The sequence below is a fragment of the Neolamprologus multifasciatus genome, chromosome 23 (genome assembly GCF_963576455.1).
Source record: "Neolamprologus multifasciatus chromosome 23, fNeoMul1.2, whole genome shotgun sequence".
NCBI classification, from domain to species: Eukaryota; Metazoa; Chordata; class Actinopteri; order Cichliformes; family Cichlidae; genus Neolamprologus; species Neolamprologus multifasciatus.
Window position 1 is genome coordinate 24,002,459 of NC_140460.1, and position 16,859 is coordinate 24,019,317.

General features: G+C 40.3%; 1 protein-coding gene across 2 annotated transcripts in view; it reads left to right on the forward strand.

Annotated features, from left to right (window-relative positions):
* nhej1 (nonhomologous end-joining factor 1) overlaps window positions 1-16,821 on the forward strand; it is a 33,098-nt gene extending 16,277 nt beyond the window's left edge. For both annotated transcript variants that reach the window (XM_085152240.1, XM_085152239.1), the window contains exons 7-9: window positions 13,858-14,038; window positions 15,971-16,080; window positions 16,369-16,821. In XM_085152240.1, the coding sequence (XP_085008366.1) occupies window positions 13,858-14,038; window positions 15,971-16,080; window positions 16,369-16,446 (369 nt within the window). In that variant the 3' untranslated portion in view covers window positions 16,447-16,821. The remainder of the gene's footprint in view (window positions 1-13,857; window positions 14,039-15,970; window positions 16,081-16,368) is intronic.
* The last annotated feature ends 38 nt before the right edge of the window (window positions 16,822-16,859 follow it).

A 16,859-nucleotide genomic window follows, 5' to 3' on the forward strand; every position in this document is an offset into this window, starting at 1 on the left:
ATAACTGAAGGGAGATAACGTTATCTTATTGGATAAAGCGGATATGGACAAAGTTTAACTTCGAGGATGTAATTTGCAGTTGAAGAAAGGTGATAAATCACAACATCTGTTATTGTAAAAACTCAGCATGTCGCAGAATGCAAAAAATTCCAATAACATAGTATCAGGAGTGAAATATTGTGATAGTATTATAATGTCAGGTGAGACACTTGACAATATAATACTAGTCCCACCTCTAGTCATTTGTTGCACTTAAAACATAAACTGGACTTTCATTAAGTCAGTGAAGACCTTTAGACATGAACCAGTGAAGAACAGAACATCATCATCATCCTCCTTGATGTGGTAGAAAGTCATCCTGGTGCATATCAGACCTAGCAATACCCACATACAAAAACTGGCTTCTTGGGAGATTTAACCACCATTGCCACCTCAGCACTTGTGACCTTACTCTTGAGATGGTAGGCTGGGAAGTGGCTTGAACCACATCAAAGGTGACGACCCCACTAGAGTTTATATAAGCCTGGCACTCCCCACCAGCTTTTAAAACTCTAGAAGCCTTTCACATAAGAGGTGAAACATCTTCATGAACCTAAAGAAATTGGGTGCCTTTGACTCGAGCACTTTCCATTCAACATGTTCTCACTCCCGAGGAGTAATATTTTACGCTAGGTGACAAATCGCCAACATGTTACGCTTCCAGGCACCCAGCACGTTCCTAAATGACGAGATCGGAAAAATTAGGAAATATGAGAATTGTTTGGAATCAGTCAACACATGTACGTTCATTTTTCTCAAATCGCTTTGGAAAACACTATTTCACGTCATTAAAGTGGTGGTTAAGGTTAGGAATAAGGTTATGGTTAGGGTTGGAATACATGGCTGGAACGTCAATTCAATTCAATTATATTTATTAAACACCAAATCACAACAACAGTTGCCTCAAGGAGCCTCATATTGTAAGGTAATGGCCCTACAATCAAACAGAAAACTTTCTTTGCTTCAGGTTTCTGTCAAGCTGAAGGCAATTAGCCCATATACCTTGAAAGTAGCATTTATGGAAGAACTGATGAGGTTGTAATTGAAGTTGAAATTCTCATAGCTATTAGCAGCCACTGAAGAAAATACCTCCGCCTTTAGCTCCTCACATGTGAGGAATTGCTGCTTGTTTCTGGCTTGTATCACTGCAAACTGAATACCTTGTGGAAACATCTCTTGGGCACTGGGAACTTGTGATGCTGCTATTTTTCGACACAGACTACATTATTAATCATGTAATGAAAATAATCATTATCTACAGCCGCAGTTTGTCCTCTTTACGTAAGGAGCAAAAGACTGCATAACAAAACCATGTACGTACAGTAGATCCTCCTGTGTCTTCTGTCAGTTGCGCACAGTTTCCACAGGGTTGTCCCTGATCTGGGTCTGTAATTAGGCCCTCTGTGGCCTGGCTGCTTCCTCCCTCTTCAGCTGCAGGCTGTGTCCCAGCCTGGACGGGCCGAGAGCGGCATCCCGCAAAGACATCACGAGCCTGCAAGCAACATGAGAGCAGGGGCACAAAACACGGCGGCAGGATCGGCAGCGGCAGCAGCAGTAGAGTTTATTGGCATGTGAACACATTGGGTGCAGTTTGCGACAGCTGACTCCTGCAGTTCATAAGCCCATTTAGAGCAGCGTGGAGTAAGCATGCAAGGCATCAAGCTGGACCTGAAACGGCTCTAAATTGAGGAGCTTTCATCAAGAAAAAGAGTTTATGGTTCAGTTTATCAGCTTTTCTCTGGTGTGAGCTCGACTAATTCACTCCAAAACACTGAAACAAAACTTGACTGATAGAGAATTCACGGGTCCGCTCGGGTTTTAAGCGACCTCTGACAATCGGAGGTATAAAATACATGAGCCGGCAAATTCATCTACCGAGACATGCACTTTAACCCTTTAAGACCTACCATAGAACCAAGACCGCCAGAGCTTATATTATATTTTTACATGCTGTAGTGCCATTTTTGGGAGCATTTCAAGTTGCTATACATCAATACATCCATTACAGCCTAAATTGTAATAATATGTCTGCATTAAGTGCATAGTAATTACATAAATTGCAAAAAAGTGCAATAAACTACAAAAAAAATTGAAAATCATTTTTGTTTTTTTAACATATATTTCTAGTTAGAGAAATTTAAGAGGCTTATCCCTCAAAACTGTAAATACAAAAAAGTTGCACAAAATAGTTTCCCACCACAGGAAATTTATTTTGAGTGTCTTCATAGTTTTATTTTTGATATACACCAATTTTTATATATTACAGGAAAAATGAAAATAAATATTATAATGAAAATTTGCAAAAAAAAAACAAAACAGCATATGCATCAAAATAAACTATTTCCAGCAGTGCAATTTGAGTTCTAAGCATCCCAGAAACGACACAGAAAGTCATAAAGTCAAACATAACTTTTAAAAACACCAGTATAGGCTCATAAGGCCCTGATGGTAATGATGATGACATTTCCGCAAAAATGACGTCACTTCCGGTTTCGGGCAGGTTATGGCGGACATGCAATAGTTCGCGCTGCTGTCTATTCCAAGGTAGGAAGTGTTATGAACAGCTGATCGGATCGGCAAAGCGTGTTCTGGAATATTATGTTTTTGTTGCTGCAAGTGGTTTTTATGCAGTTTTTGCAAAGCTATATGTGGAAGGAAACCGTGACCTAGGACAAGCTGATGGCATAAGATGTAAGTACAACTCCTCCAGTTTCATATGCAAAAAAATTTACTGCGCTAGCTTACGTGGTTGCAGTGTTACCGGGATTTAAAAATAGTTGAGCAAAACGGTGCGTGCCTGCTCCGACCGGTTTTAAAGGGTTAATGCATCGGCTTTGCAGGCAGACTTGGAAAAATGTCTAATATTTGCTTGCAGCTGTGTTTGTGCATCTGCGAGCAAGTGTACGCCCTATCATTGGACTCTGCTGATGGTGGAGAGAAAAAGTTGCTCTCTGAGGATTTTGGAGAGCCATACAGATATTTATACTTGAAAACCATAAAAAAAAAAAATATCTGGCAAAATCTGATAAGATTGTGCTTTAAAACTATTGAACATACAAGTTGTTAACTGAAAAGGGGGGGGGGAAGTCCAGTCGATGAGTGTAAACATCCGAAAATATACAGAAAAGAGAGATTAAATTCCATCAACATAAATACTACGCTTTTATTCAAGAGCCATATGCATGCATTCATGAGTCTTCAGGAAAATCTTGATGGAAAGTTTGCATGAGCTCTTATGAGGAATCCCATTGCGTTTCCCAGCTGACAAATCAGTGTGAGTGTTTAGCTTTGTGTTAACTTTTAACATCAGCCTAAGGGGAGGCGTGACGACAGTGAGCGGTCACTGAGGACGTGCAGAGGTAAAAGGTAAATGAAGTGAAGGTGTGGATAATGTCAGAGCAGACAAGACCCTGGGATTTATGTAAAGCTGTACGATGCATTTATTTATTTTTTTTTACCAGTAGGTTTTGGGCAAGATACTAGCCCCAAGGTGCTCTCCAATGCATTCATCTGACTGTGAATGTGTGTGAATGTTAGATAGAAAGCACTTAAGTAGAAAAGGCATATGAATGGGTGAATGAGGCATGTAGTATAAAGTGCTGTGAGTGCTCAAGCAGAATGGAAACACGCTTTCTAAGAACCAGTCCATTTATCATCTATTTGTTTCATTTCTATGTTGTTCTGTGTTTTTATTTCAACATATCAACAGCGGGAGAACCAAAATATCAAAAGGTCAGAAGCTTTTGAGGTTTGTGAAACGTTTTGACTGACATTCACAATTGACACGACTGCTGAAAGGCTCAGATGGCGCTTTACTTGTTGACTTCTCGCTATGTCGTCATATTGGGCCTAACGCTTAAGAAGTTGTTATTGCCCTTAACCCTTTAAAGCCGGTTGGAGCGGGCACGCTCCGATTTGCATAACTATTTTTAGATCCCTGTAGAACCGGAACCACGTAAGCTAGCGCAATAATTTTTTTTTTTTGCATATGAAACCGGAGGAGTTGTACTTACATCTTATGCCATCAGCTTGTCCTAGGTCACGGTTTCCTTCCACATATAGCTTTGCAAAAATTGCATAAAAAGCGCTTGCAGGAACAAAAACATAGTATTCCAGAACACGCTTTGCCGATCCGATCAGCTGTTCATAACACTTCCCACATTGAAAAAGACATCAGCGCAAATGATCGCATGTCCGCCATTTCCTGCCCGAAACCGGAGGTGACATCATTTTTGCGGAAAATGTAGTTTTTTACTTGTATGTTTGACTCTATACTTTTCTGAATAGTTTCTGGGATGCTTAGAACTCGAATTGCACTGCTGGAAATAGTTTATTTTGATGTACATGCTGTTTTCTTTGTAAATTTGCATCATAGGATTGTTTTTCGTTTTTCCTGCAGTATATAAAAATTGCTGTATCTCAAAAATAAAACTACGAAGACACTCAAAATAAATTTGTAAACTATTTTTTGCAACTTTTTTGTATTTAAAGTTTTGAGGAATAGGCCTCTTAAATTTCTCCAAGTAGAAATATATGTAAACAAAACAAAAACAATTTTCAATTTTTTTGTAGTTTATTGCACTTTTTTTGCAATTCATGTAGTTACTATGGACTTAATGCAGACATATTATTAAAATATGGGCTATAACAGTTGTATTGATGTATAGCAACTTGAAATGCTCCCAAAAATGGCACTACAGCATGTAAAAATATAAAGTAAGCTCTGGCGGTCTTGGTTCTATGGTAGGTCTTAAAGGGTTAAAGGTAACACGATGTCCTCATTTCTCCGGCCTCTGTGTGTGCCACTCTGTGTGTGAGGAGATGCACTCTGAGCGAGATTGAGAGCATCCATCCATCCATTTTCTTCCGCTTATCCGGGGCCAGGTCGCAGGGGCAGCAGCCTAAGCAGAGAAGCCCAGACCTCCCTCTCCCCAGCCGCCACCTCCTCCAGCTTATCCGGGGGAACACCAAGGTGTTCCCAGGCCAGCCGAAAGATAAAATCTCTCCAGTGTGTCCTGGGTCTGCCCCGGGGCCTCCTCCCGGAAAACCTTGCCCAGGAGGCACCCAGGGGGCATCCTTGTCAGATGCCTGAACCACCTCAACTGGCTCTTTTCGATGCAGAGGAGCAGCGGCTCTACTCTGAGCTCCTCCTGAATGGCCGAACTTCTCACCCTATCTCTAAGGGAGAGGCCAGCCACCCTTCGGAGGAAGCTCATTTCCGCCGCTTGTATCTGCGATCTCGTTCTTTCAGTCACTACCCACAGCTTGTGACCATAGGTGAGGGTAGGGGCGTAGATCGACCGGTAAATTGAGAGCTTCGCTTTTACACTCAGCTCCCTCTTCACCACGACGGACCGGTGCAGTGTCCGCATCACTGCAGCCGCTGCACCAATCCGTCTGTCGATCTCCGGCTCCCTTCTCCCATCACTCGCGAACAAGACCCCAAGATACTTGAACTCCTCCACTTAGGGCAGGAACTCATCCCCGACCCAGAGTGGGCACTCCACCCTTTTCCAGCTGAGGACCATGGCCTCAGATTTGGAGTTGCTGATTCTCATTCCCACCGCTTCACACTCGGCTGTGAACTGTTCCAAGGCGAGCTGGAGGCCCTCACCTGATGAAGCCAACAGGACCACATCATCTGCGAAAAGCAGAGATGAGATCCTGAGACCACCAAAGTGAAAGCCTTCCGCCACTTGGCTGTGCCTAGAAATTCTGTCCATAAAAATTATGAACAGAATCTGTGACAAAGGGCAGCCCTGGCGGAGCCCATCACCCACCAGGAACGAGTCCGACTTATTGCCGGCCATGCGGACCAAGCTCTTGCAACGGTTGTACAAGGACTGAATGGCCCGTAGCAATGGGCCAGACACTCCATACTCCCAGAGGCCCCCCTCACAGGACCCCCCGAGGGACACGGTCGAAAGCCTTCTCCAAGTCCACAAAACACATGTAGACTGGTTGGACCTGAGAGCATTGAAAATAAAAACTATTGAGACTCCCACAATGAGCTGAATTCAGATGACACCAAATAAATTAGGTGAAAAATATAATATAATTATCTACATCTTGGTTTAATTTACTAATAAATACAATTTTAGTACATGTATATTACTGCAGATTCATTATTTATTTATTTAACAAAGTTATGCACATAAACACCTCAGTGAGGATTATACGTTAGTAATTTAGCTCGGGTGTCAGTAGACAAAGAAAAGGACATTGTATTATTACTGGAAAAAATTCTATAAATGCATCCTTTGTTATCAGCATGAGGGGAAACTGTAGAATGACTATGAAGGTCCAAATTTAGACCTGGAAAATTGAAAAAAATAGAAAAATACGTAGACTTTAAGTAATTTTTTGTGTGGACAGTAGTGCTTTAAGCAGATTTCAACAGTTGATATTAGTGTTTTAAGGGAGCCAGAGGGGAAAAAGGAGAGTCTGACAGAGTTTTGAAGTGCTCAGGCCAATTCGTTGTTACTTGTTTTGTTAGACGCCCAATTTGCAGAAATTCCAGTGAATCACCTGACTTAGACGTCATTCTGTGCAGATCTTGAGATTGTAGTTGCAGCTTTTTAGATTTTATTTTCTTTTTCTTTCTTTCTTTTTCTTTTTTTTGCTGATTACTCAGGACTCATTCATCAATTTAAATGTGCCTTTTGTTTCCAGAGGATGTGAGTGTGAGTGTTCAGGGTTCAAACATACGATTTCTGGGATTCGGGGCAGGAAGTTGAGGTCACGATGAGAGAAAACGAGGTCGAGAGGAATGAGGTGAGCGTAAACATGAGGTTGGGGAGGATGAGGGAGAGTGAGTGTGAGACTCTGAGGCACCATACCCCTCCTCTTAAAAAACAGCAGCAGCGACTTGTCTAAAATCAGAGCTGTTTACCTGCTAATAATAGAGAAACACCAGCACACTGCCAACTCTTCCACCCGTCCTCTCATCGCCTTCCCCACACATGATGCTTTACTGTAGGGCAGCCATGGGGGAGGGGCTCAGGAGGCATGGCCTCCAGGTGAGCGTTCCTTCTCCTCGTGGACTTTGCTCTATCACAAGAGCAGGGAGGAGCTTTCCCGAGCTTAGCTCTACAAAATGGTCAAGAGGTTATTGACCTGCTGTAATCTCCCTTTTTATTCCTCGTCTGCTGTTTTCTTTTCTTGCCAACAACAGAAGATAACAATCCTGCGGTTGCTGTGTTCACACCTCGGGAGTCACATTCGTGCCGTTCCTCAAATACAGAAGTATGGAAGCTAATTTGTGCACACCAAAAAGTAAATCAATAACCCCCCCCCCCCCCCAGAAAAAAAAGAAAAAAAATAAAAGAAATTTTTTTTAAATACTCAATAAAATAAACAAAAGGACACGAAAGAGAACAAAGGAGGTGGAAAAGTGAAAGTTGGGATTGTTTTTAAGCTGAGAACTTTTCAGGATTGGAAACAACAGGGGAACTAGAAACGGGTAATGGAAACTATTGAACATCGATTTAAAAAAACATAGAAAGACGAGGCAGAGGAAGGAACAGACAGGGAACACTGGGGGAACTAAACGCATCAGAAATAAATTCAACTAAACAGGTTAATAAACCGAGAATTTAAACCTGAAAAATTATGCAAGTTTATGGGGACTGACTATTAGAGCTTCCAGTAGATATTACAGGAACTGCAGATTTTGGTAGTTCTTCTTTTTTTTTCATAGAGGTTGCTGTTTGTGTTGTTTCTTTCCAATTTTCTTTTTTGACATACAAATGATCTGATATGAAATTGTCAACATCCATAGTTTATAACTCAGAATTTTAACAATATAATTTTCATTTAACATGTCAGACCAAAACCATTTTTTGTAGCAGGCTGTAAAGATGTTTTTTTTTTTTTTTTTTCTGGTGTGAAGTTGAGCATTTTAACATGAGTCTATGGAGATTGATTCAATGTTTGGAGTCAGCTTCAGGTGGCCATTAGAGGAATTGCAGCTTTTGACAGTTCAGTGTAAGCTTTACTTGTTTAAATGCTGGAGGCTTCTGCTTGATAAATAAAATAAAATTTAAGTCACAAATTTATAATAAAACCCAAATGAACACTTTAAGTGACAAGCGGCATCAGTACTGAATGTTTTAGTAAAGTTAGCAGCAATTTATTGCTTTATCACCAATCCAACAGGACTGTTAGTCTCTGTCTCTAATGATGTATAATATTATATAAAATGAAAATGTGCTGAGTCTCTATATTACAAGTAACTGGTGTGATAAGGACTCAAATCTCTGGTTGCATCAGGAAGGGCAGGAAGGGCAGCTGAAAGAATCGTATATAAAAATGGTAAATATAGTTACATTTTTACTAAAAAATTTAACAACATACATTTTCTAAGTAAAATGTATATGAAGCAGTGAAGTAACATTAAGTAAGGATTTTAGCATCAATATTTTAGCATTTTATACACATCAGTTCTCGCAGTGTGCCATTAACACTTAGTGGTGGAGGCTGAAAATAAGCCTCTTTATGTTGACGCATTGTTCTATTAAAATCAAATTAAAATTCATCTGCTTTTTGTGACACCTTCCATGGAGCAAAGAGGAGGGATTTAAACTAGTTTTAACATTTGATTTTAGCTCTTCGGGGCCTCCGGATCCAACAAATTGAGTTCAGCATTTCACATCAATTAATATGAAGTGAGTTGGTTTGCAGCTGGAGAGGAAGAGGAGGAAGAGGAGAAGGGAGGGAGAAGGTGTATAAAAAAGCAAGAGAATAAGGTCTGCTTTCTCCTGCTTTCTCTCCCCTCAGCACATTGGTTTCTCTGTCCCCAAAGCAAAAATAAGCCTCGCCAGAGTGTACATTTATTTTTACGATATTTAAACAAACAAATAACGAAAATAAATCAATGCGAAACCTCGAAACCTGACCAAAGTGTGTTTAGGAGCCCCTCTGCTCTGACAGCGAGTGGGGAGACCACCAATTTCTCCCGGTCAATATTTGAGGAGCTAATTTGGAGAGTTTGTCCTCCATTTGAGAGAAAAAGAAGGATTTATTGAATGGTGAGTGTTTTTCTATGTGCCAGCCGTGCGTTCGCATAATGTCACAGGAGTTTACCTGAAGCCTTATCTGTCAGAGTGAGTGTGTGTGTGTGTGTGTGTGTGTGTGTGTGTGTGTGTGTGTGTGTGTGTGTGTGTGTGTGTGTGTGGTGTTACTGCTCGCCGCTCTACCTGCAGTCAGCTGGGCCAATAATGTAGCTTTGATTAGAGGCTTATCGCAACCCCGACACACCCTCAATCACACCTCAGACATCTGACTCCACACAGCAGGGCCATAAAGCAAATGTGCTCCAAAGGCAGGGGCTGCAAGTCACTTTTATTTCCATGGATTTATCGGCTTTAATTAATGGAAGGGGCAGGGTGAAAATAAACATCTGAAACTTGCAGAATCTCATCAGAGTCTAAAAATAAAGACACGTAACTGTGACTTGCCCTTCTAAGTTTGTTGTTGAGTAGGCTTAAAAGGTTTTAAGGTGGGAAAACTGAGTGTACTCCTGTAAAAGTAATATAAAGCATATTTAAGATTTGCTGAAATAATAAATGGAGAATTAAAACTAATGACAAAATTCAACTTCTTGGGGATCTTATGTTATATTAGGGAAAGCTAGTGGCAGGCAACAGGAAAATCAAAATATAAATATAAAAATACCTGAGAAATGACTCAGATGTTCACTTTTTATTACTTTAAGCAGTCAGGAATTCTAAAAAAAAAAAACCCATATAAAATCATCTCTCTGACACATAAAACCACTTCTAGTTAAAGAATTTCAGACTTTATGATCCATAAAAAGCTGTTTAGTTGATTTTTAATTTAGTTATTTGGAATAAAAATTCCAAGTGAGGAACCTGAAATGCTAGCTATACATGCAGAAAAACTGCATGTATTCAATGCCAGTTACTTAGCACCCTGTCACAAAAACACATTATTTGTTCCCCTTTCCTTAGTTGAATTTCTGAAAAATGTCAAAGATAACATAATTTGACAGACATAAAATGCTATTTTTGCACCAACAAGGTGATTCCCAATGAGGTATTAGCTGAAAACCTGTCATATCTCAGCGTGGTGTGCACTAAAATTGAAGCAGGGAGTTAGTCTGTAAACTGCATTTGTTTCTCAGTACGAATAATTCTGCATTTTCCAGCTAGTTGAGTACTAGCATTTCTCAGAATATAGCTGATATCTAGCTTTAGATCAGAGGAATATTTCAAAGAGTCTCTACATACTCTAAATGGCAGAATATCTGACTGATGAAGAAATGGGGAAATCTAGTATTGGATAAAGAGATTTTGTCAGAGAAACACTCTGATGGGTTCTCCATAAATTGAAGGCTTTACCTTAGCTTTAGCTGTAACATTCACAACCTGGTGTCCAAGGTATGTGAGACATTGCTTAAAATCTCCAGCTTACCTCATGAGACCCTAACCCTCTGCTTGATAATCAACCAGCTCATATTCCAAGCTCAGCCTTTAGGTAAACTCAGGCTGAGCAAAAAGAAAGTTTCTGTTTATTGGTTATGGTCCTCCATCAGTTAATACTAGACAGGACACTGCAGAGTTTGAAGCCTCATTTGTGTACCTGGGGTCCGGAAACTGGGAAACTGTAGATATTTAAACATTTAGCTTTGGGAGTTACGCAGACTGGAAACAAAACTGTTGATGGGATGGAACTACAGTGGCTTGCAAAAGTATTCAGCCCCCTTGAACTTTTCCACATTTTGTCACATTACAGCCACAAACATGAATCAATTTTATTGGAATTCCATGTGAAAGACCAATACAAAGTGGTGTACACGTGAGAAGTGGAACAAAAATCATACATGATTCCAAACATTTTTTACAAATAAATAACTGGGTGTGCGTAATTATTCAGTCCCCTTTGGTCTGAGTGCAGTCAGTTGCCCATAGACATTGCCTGATGAGTGCACCTGTGTGTAATCTAATGTCAGTACAAATACAGCTGCTCTGTGACGGCCTCAGAGGTTGTCTAAGAGAATATTGGGAGCAACAACATCATGAAGTCCAAAGAACACACCAGACAGGTCAGGGATAAAGTTATTGAGAAATTTAAAGCAGGCTTAGGCTACAAAAAGATTTCCCAAGCCTTGAACATCCCACGGAGCACTGTTCAAGCGATCATTCAGAAATGGAAGGAGTATGGCACAAATGTAAACCTACCGAGACAAGGCCGTCCACCTAAACTCACAGGCCGAACAAGGAGGGCGCTGATCAGAAATGCAGCCAAGAGACCCATGGTGACTCTGGACGAGCTGCAGAGATCTACAGCTCAGGTGGGGGAATCTGTCCATAGGACAACTATTAGTCGTGCACTGCACAAAGTTGGCCTTTATGGAAGAGTGGCAAGAAGAAAGCCATTGTTAACAGAAAACCATAAGAAGTCCCATTTGCAGTTTGTCACAAGCCATGTGGGGGACACAGCAAACATGTGGAAGAAGGTGCTCTGGTCAGATGAGACCAAAATGGAACTTTTTGGCCAAAATGCAAAACTCTATGTGTGGTGGAAAACTAACACTGCACATCGCTCTGAAAACACCATCCCCACTGTCAAATATGGTGGTGGCAGCATCATGCACTGGGGGTGCTTCTCTTCAGCAGGGACAGGGAAGCTGGTCAGAGTTGATGGGAAGATGGATGGAGCCAAATACAGGGCAATGTTGGAAGAAAAACCTCTTGGAGTCTGCAAAAGACTTGAGACTGGGGCGGAGGTTCACCTTCCGGCAGGACAACAACCCTAAACATAAAGCCAGGGCAACAATGGAATGGTTTACAACAAAACATATCCATGTGTTAGAATGGCCCAGTCTCTGGCAAGATCTGAAAACTGCTGTTCACAAACGCTGTCCATCTAATCTGACTGAGCTGGAGCTGTTTTGCAAAGAAGAATGGGCAAGGATTTCAGTCTCTAGATGTGCAAAGCTGGTAGAGACAGACCCTAAAAGACTGGCACCTGTAATTGCAGTATTCGGGGGCCGAATACTTTTGCAAGCCACTGTATGTGTCAAACCATGATCTCAGAATGGGAATACATGAACCTCCACCATGCTGGTTGCACAGCAGTAAGTGCAATGGTTTGAACATCTTCAGTGATTACCTCCCAAATGTCCCACCAAAGCAGACCTTCGGCTTGACCCCAGTGCTGCAGAATGGAAGACCACAAGGCTTCAAGACACCTGATGGAAACGCAAAAAGTAGAAAGAAGGTAGCCAGCTGTTTTATGTGGAGTTTGGTGCTGATTGTTTGCTTGTTTTTCTGTTGTGAAGATTACCCAACAACTACCCTGGAGAAGTGCAGCAGAGGTAGATGAAGAACTTGTGACAGTTTGTTGGGAGGGGTCCGGATCACTTATTTAACAATGTGACACAGGACTTTGGAGCAGTTAAACAGCTTGAGTGATTTTTAATGAACATTTAGTGAAGTAGGTAAAAGGAAAACTGCAAGATTATGACCAAAAAATGGCATACAGTAAGTTGAACAAATAAAAGGCCTTCAGTTTAGTGCACTAGAGACATTAAAATGCACCAATGTGTATTTGCTTGATCCTCCTTCTTTACTGAAGTAGGTCTATAAAGCAAAGCAGCTCAAAGTCTCGTCAGCATGTGAAAACTCTTTGACCTGCATTCGTCTGGGATTAGTGCTGTTAAATGTCAGTAAGTGGGCATCATGTGTCCTGCTTCATGTAAGACAAACAAAGCATTTACAACATGTCTGAAGTGGATGAAGAGGACAGCTTCAGATGATATCCCACCTTGACTTGACATGTGAAAGCAGCTTCTGCTAAAAAATATTCTCAGAGATAAATAGGATAGCTAAACAGAGTATATTTCTCAAACAGTGGTTCGTCCTCACTGGCTTTCTGTTATATTCAGAATTTAATTTAAAGCTCGAAGCACTGAATCATCAGGTCCCATCTTAGTATGTTAAAGACTTACTACTATATCACCCCAACAGAGCACTTTGCTCTCAGACTGCTGGCTTATTTGTGGTTAGAGTAAGTTTGAATGAATTTGAGTGAGTAGAAAGGGAGGGAATGCCAGGGTGCTGTACTGTGTAGCAGACACCCTTTGTACTGTGATGATCCTGTGTCACATTTAGCCATCTTTTAATCAGTGTAACTGGGAGCATCTGGAGCCTTTAGGTCTCTCGATCTATCCACCATAGTGTTGGTTTAGTCCTAGTGGTTTTAATTTTGCATCTCTTGGTTAATAATTGGTACACTTTGTCTCTCTCTCCTGTTATTTGTTGTGGCTCATGAGTTGCATTATGACAAATTTGGGGGCTTGTCCAGGATTCTTACATGGGAGTTTTTAAGGTTCAAACATCCCATTTTGGTAAATCTTCCATCAGTTATGGCCCTAGTCTTTTTTTTTTTTTTCTATAGTTTGTTTTGTTCTTGCTCCCTCTTTGTGCTTCTTTTTCCTTTTCCACGTAACCAGTAACAGTAGATGGTTGCCTCTTTTTTAATCTCTGAGTGCATATTGCACTTTTTAAAAATACATTGCATCTAAAAGAGCAGCACCTTTTTGTTTTCTTTTTTTTTTCATGCATGGAGGTTAATTCCTGTTTTAATATATCCGTTATCACACCTTATAGAGTTTGCATAAAGCCTTGTTGAAAGGTTCAAGGGTTTTTAACACATTTAGGAAAATCTGGAGCTTGAACAATTTTTAACTCTGACAACACTGGAGAAATAATAAGACACATGAAACTTTTAAGTGCTTTGAATCTTTGCCAGTTTTTCACACAGGTTTTGCCTCGTTCTGTTTCTCTCCATCAGGCTCTTCCTCTACTCTGTTCTGAACAACAGGAAGCTCTGGGCTTCGATGGCGATCTTCAGGAGCTATACGCCGCCATCGTCACTCACGGAAGTGCACGAAAGCGCAAACTGTCGGAGCAGCACTCTGCTGAGGAGATCGAACACGCCAACAAAGAGCCAGAACTCGTCTTAAACGCTACAGGTGAACATTACAGCTTCACAACTGCGCTGAAGTTTAATGGTCAAATTTGAAGATTTAGTCAGGTTTATGTGAGCATTTAATATTTCCTCTTTATCTTCATCAAAGAAATTGCATTGTGATAGTTTTGGTTGTATATTTTCGATTTTGAATGCATACATCTGCACACTTTGCAGATGACAGTTTGCATATTGAGGCTGATGTCCATTACAAAAATGTAAAAAGTAAATAAATGTGTTGAATCCAAGAGAAGAACTGCCCTACTGCATGAGAAGGTCAGAAGTGGTAGAGAGGACGGTAAAAGAGAGTGGTGAGCCGTGTGATAGGAGTGACTGATGGGTTGAAGGTGGGGGTGGGTTTACATCAAGGATCGACTCTGAGCCCCTTCTGTTTGCAGTAGTGATGGACAAGCTGAAAGATGAGGTCAGGCAGGAGTCTGCATGGACTATGATGTTTGCAGATGACACCGTGATCTGTAATGAGAGAAGGGAGCAAATGAAGGAGAGCCTGGATAGGTGGACATATGCACTGGAGAGAAAATGAATAAAAGTTGGTAGAAGCAAGATATGTGTGTGAATGAGAGGCAGACAGGTGTTACAGTGAAGGTAGATGAGCTTAAGTATCTGGGGTCAACCAGATACTTAAAAGCGTGTCAGGGGTGATTTGTAATAGAAAGATGGCGGCAAGAATGAAAGGGGAAGTTTACAACATGCAAACGTAAAGGACAGGGCAACTAACAACTGTTCATATAAATAAATGTTCATAAATACAGAAGCAAAATAAATCAGAACACCAGTTTACATTTTCAGTTTCCTATTATGTGCTAAAACATCTGTCACAGCCTTCAGTTTGAACAGAAGTTAGTTTATAAAAATGTGAAGCAGTGAGACATGGTTTCTAATAGATATTGAAGATAAAGGTTATTCAATGTAATAAATACATATGCCAGGTACAGAAGTTAAACCCCTGTATATGGGTGTCAGCTCAGGTCATAACAACCAGCTGCATTTGTTTTTAAAAACTCTCCTGTGTAAAAACAACAAACTGTATATAAAAGATGGACACAGACACCCATAAGTTATCCAGTGGTTTTGCAATTTCAACTTAGGTGAAAATAAAGAAATCATTTTTTTGTTTTTTGTTTTTTTTCTCCCCATCAGCTGATCTGCGTTGATGAGTTGATACATCATGAAAATGGGAGGAAATTATGTGTTTTTGTCACAGGCTGCTAGTAACAAAGTGTCTGAGGATGCAATTTAAAATGGTTTCTTCACTGAGTTGTCTGTTTAGTGCACTTTAGTTGCTTAAGATGATTCATAGGTCATAGTGTTAAATAGCTTAAGATACAAAATCATTCCTCTGAAAATCATCAGGAAACAGATCATGGATCAAGACTTTTGCACAGCACTGTAACTTTGGAATGAAAACAATCAGTTTAAGCATCAGCAGTACAAACACACTCCAGTGGTCCAGTTTAGTGACTCCAGTTAGCTGTGATGAAGCCTTTAGGCAGCAAACCAGCTGCTGTCAATCAAGGAGGAAACGTTGCTAAGTTTTAGCCTCAGCAAAATCCAAATGTGTGAGGTATGAGATCCATCTAATATCAAGGGTTAAACTATCTTTAGAGACTATGAAATTCTTTGCATCAGGCTGTAAACATGTTTATATCTGCTATAAAGAGTTGGACATTCGAAGATAGGAGTCTGTGGGGATACAGCCACGAGTGGACACTAGCAAGTGTTAGTGTCCACTCCTGCAGCAGGTCTTTTTTTGTTTTGTTTTCTTTTTTGAAATCTCTAGAAATTGCTGATCGGTTGTAGTAGCAGTATTTTTTTTTTTTTATTTAATCCTGATTTACTGATGACAGATGTGACATGTTGGTACTTCTCTGAGTCATTATTTAGTTTAATAAACATCTTCGTCCTCGTCCTTCAGCCGGCGGATCTGTCAGCAGTGAATCGGCTGATGGGAATGAAAAACAGACCAACAACGGGGAGCCGGAAACACGTGGAGCCAAGATGGTCAACAGACCCAAAATGCAGCAGGTACAACAGAAGACTGCTTTTTTTTTAAAAAAAAGATTTGACCAATTAGGATTATTTGTAGGGGAACAAATGCAACAAAGATGGAGATTAAAAGAGATTTTAAATCCAAATTCATCAGCTGGGATCTCCAATATTCAAATTACAAGTCAGCAGATGAACTGTGAAATGCATCTCCTGCTTAAATGCTTCCTTGGGGGAGAAAAAAGAAGAGATTGAGTGATTTTAAAAACAGGAAATTGGAAATAGACTGAAAAATATTCCTCCTTTTGTGTTTTTTGTCTTCCTCAGTCTCTTCCTGTCACATCCACCGATGTAGAGCGACCGGCCTCCAAACCGAAGAAGAAGAAAGTGGGCCTGTTCAGATGATCTCGAGCAGTAGGACGCACACACAATTACGAAATTAGAAAAAGTGCCGTCCTTTAAAAACACTTCTTATTGAATTTTAATACTCTTAAGGACATTTTTACAAACCTACTTTTAAAAATGTTTAGATTTTAGACTAAAAGTGTCATTAAATAAATACTTTTTTCTATTTTTACCATTTTTGTTAAAAATAGAAAAACCACTGTGGGATCAGGTTTTCTTTTTGATGATTGCACTGATGACTGACAGCTGGTAGGTAGGTAATTTCTTGTTCTTTTTAGGTTTTAATAAACAATTAACCTTCATGTATCTTTAACTAGGTGTGAAATGTTTTTAAAGAAGTCACATTGCCAATTAAAGGTATACATGTATTTTTAATGGGTGTTTATGTTTGTTATTTGATATGTAAACCACAG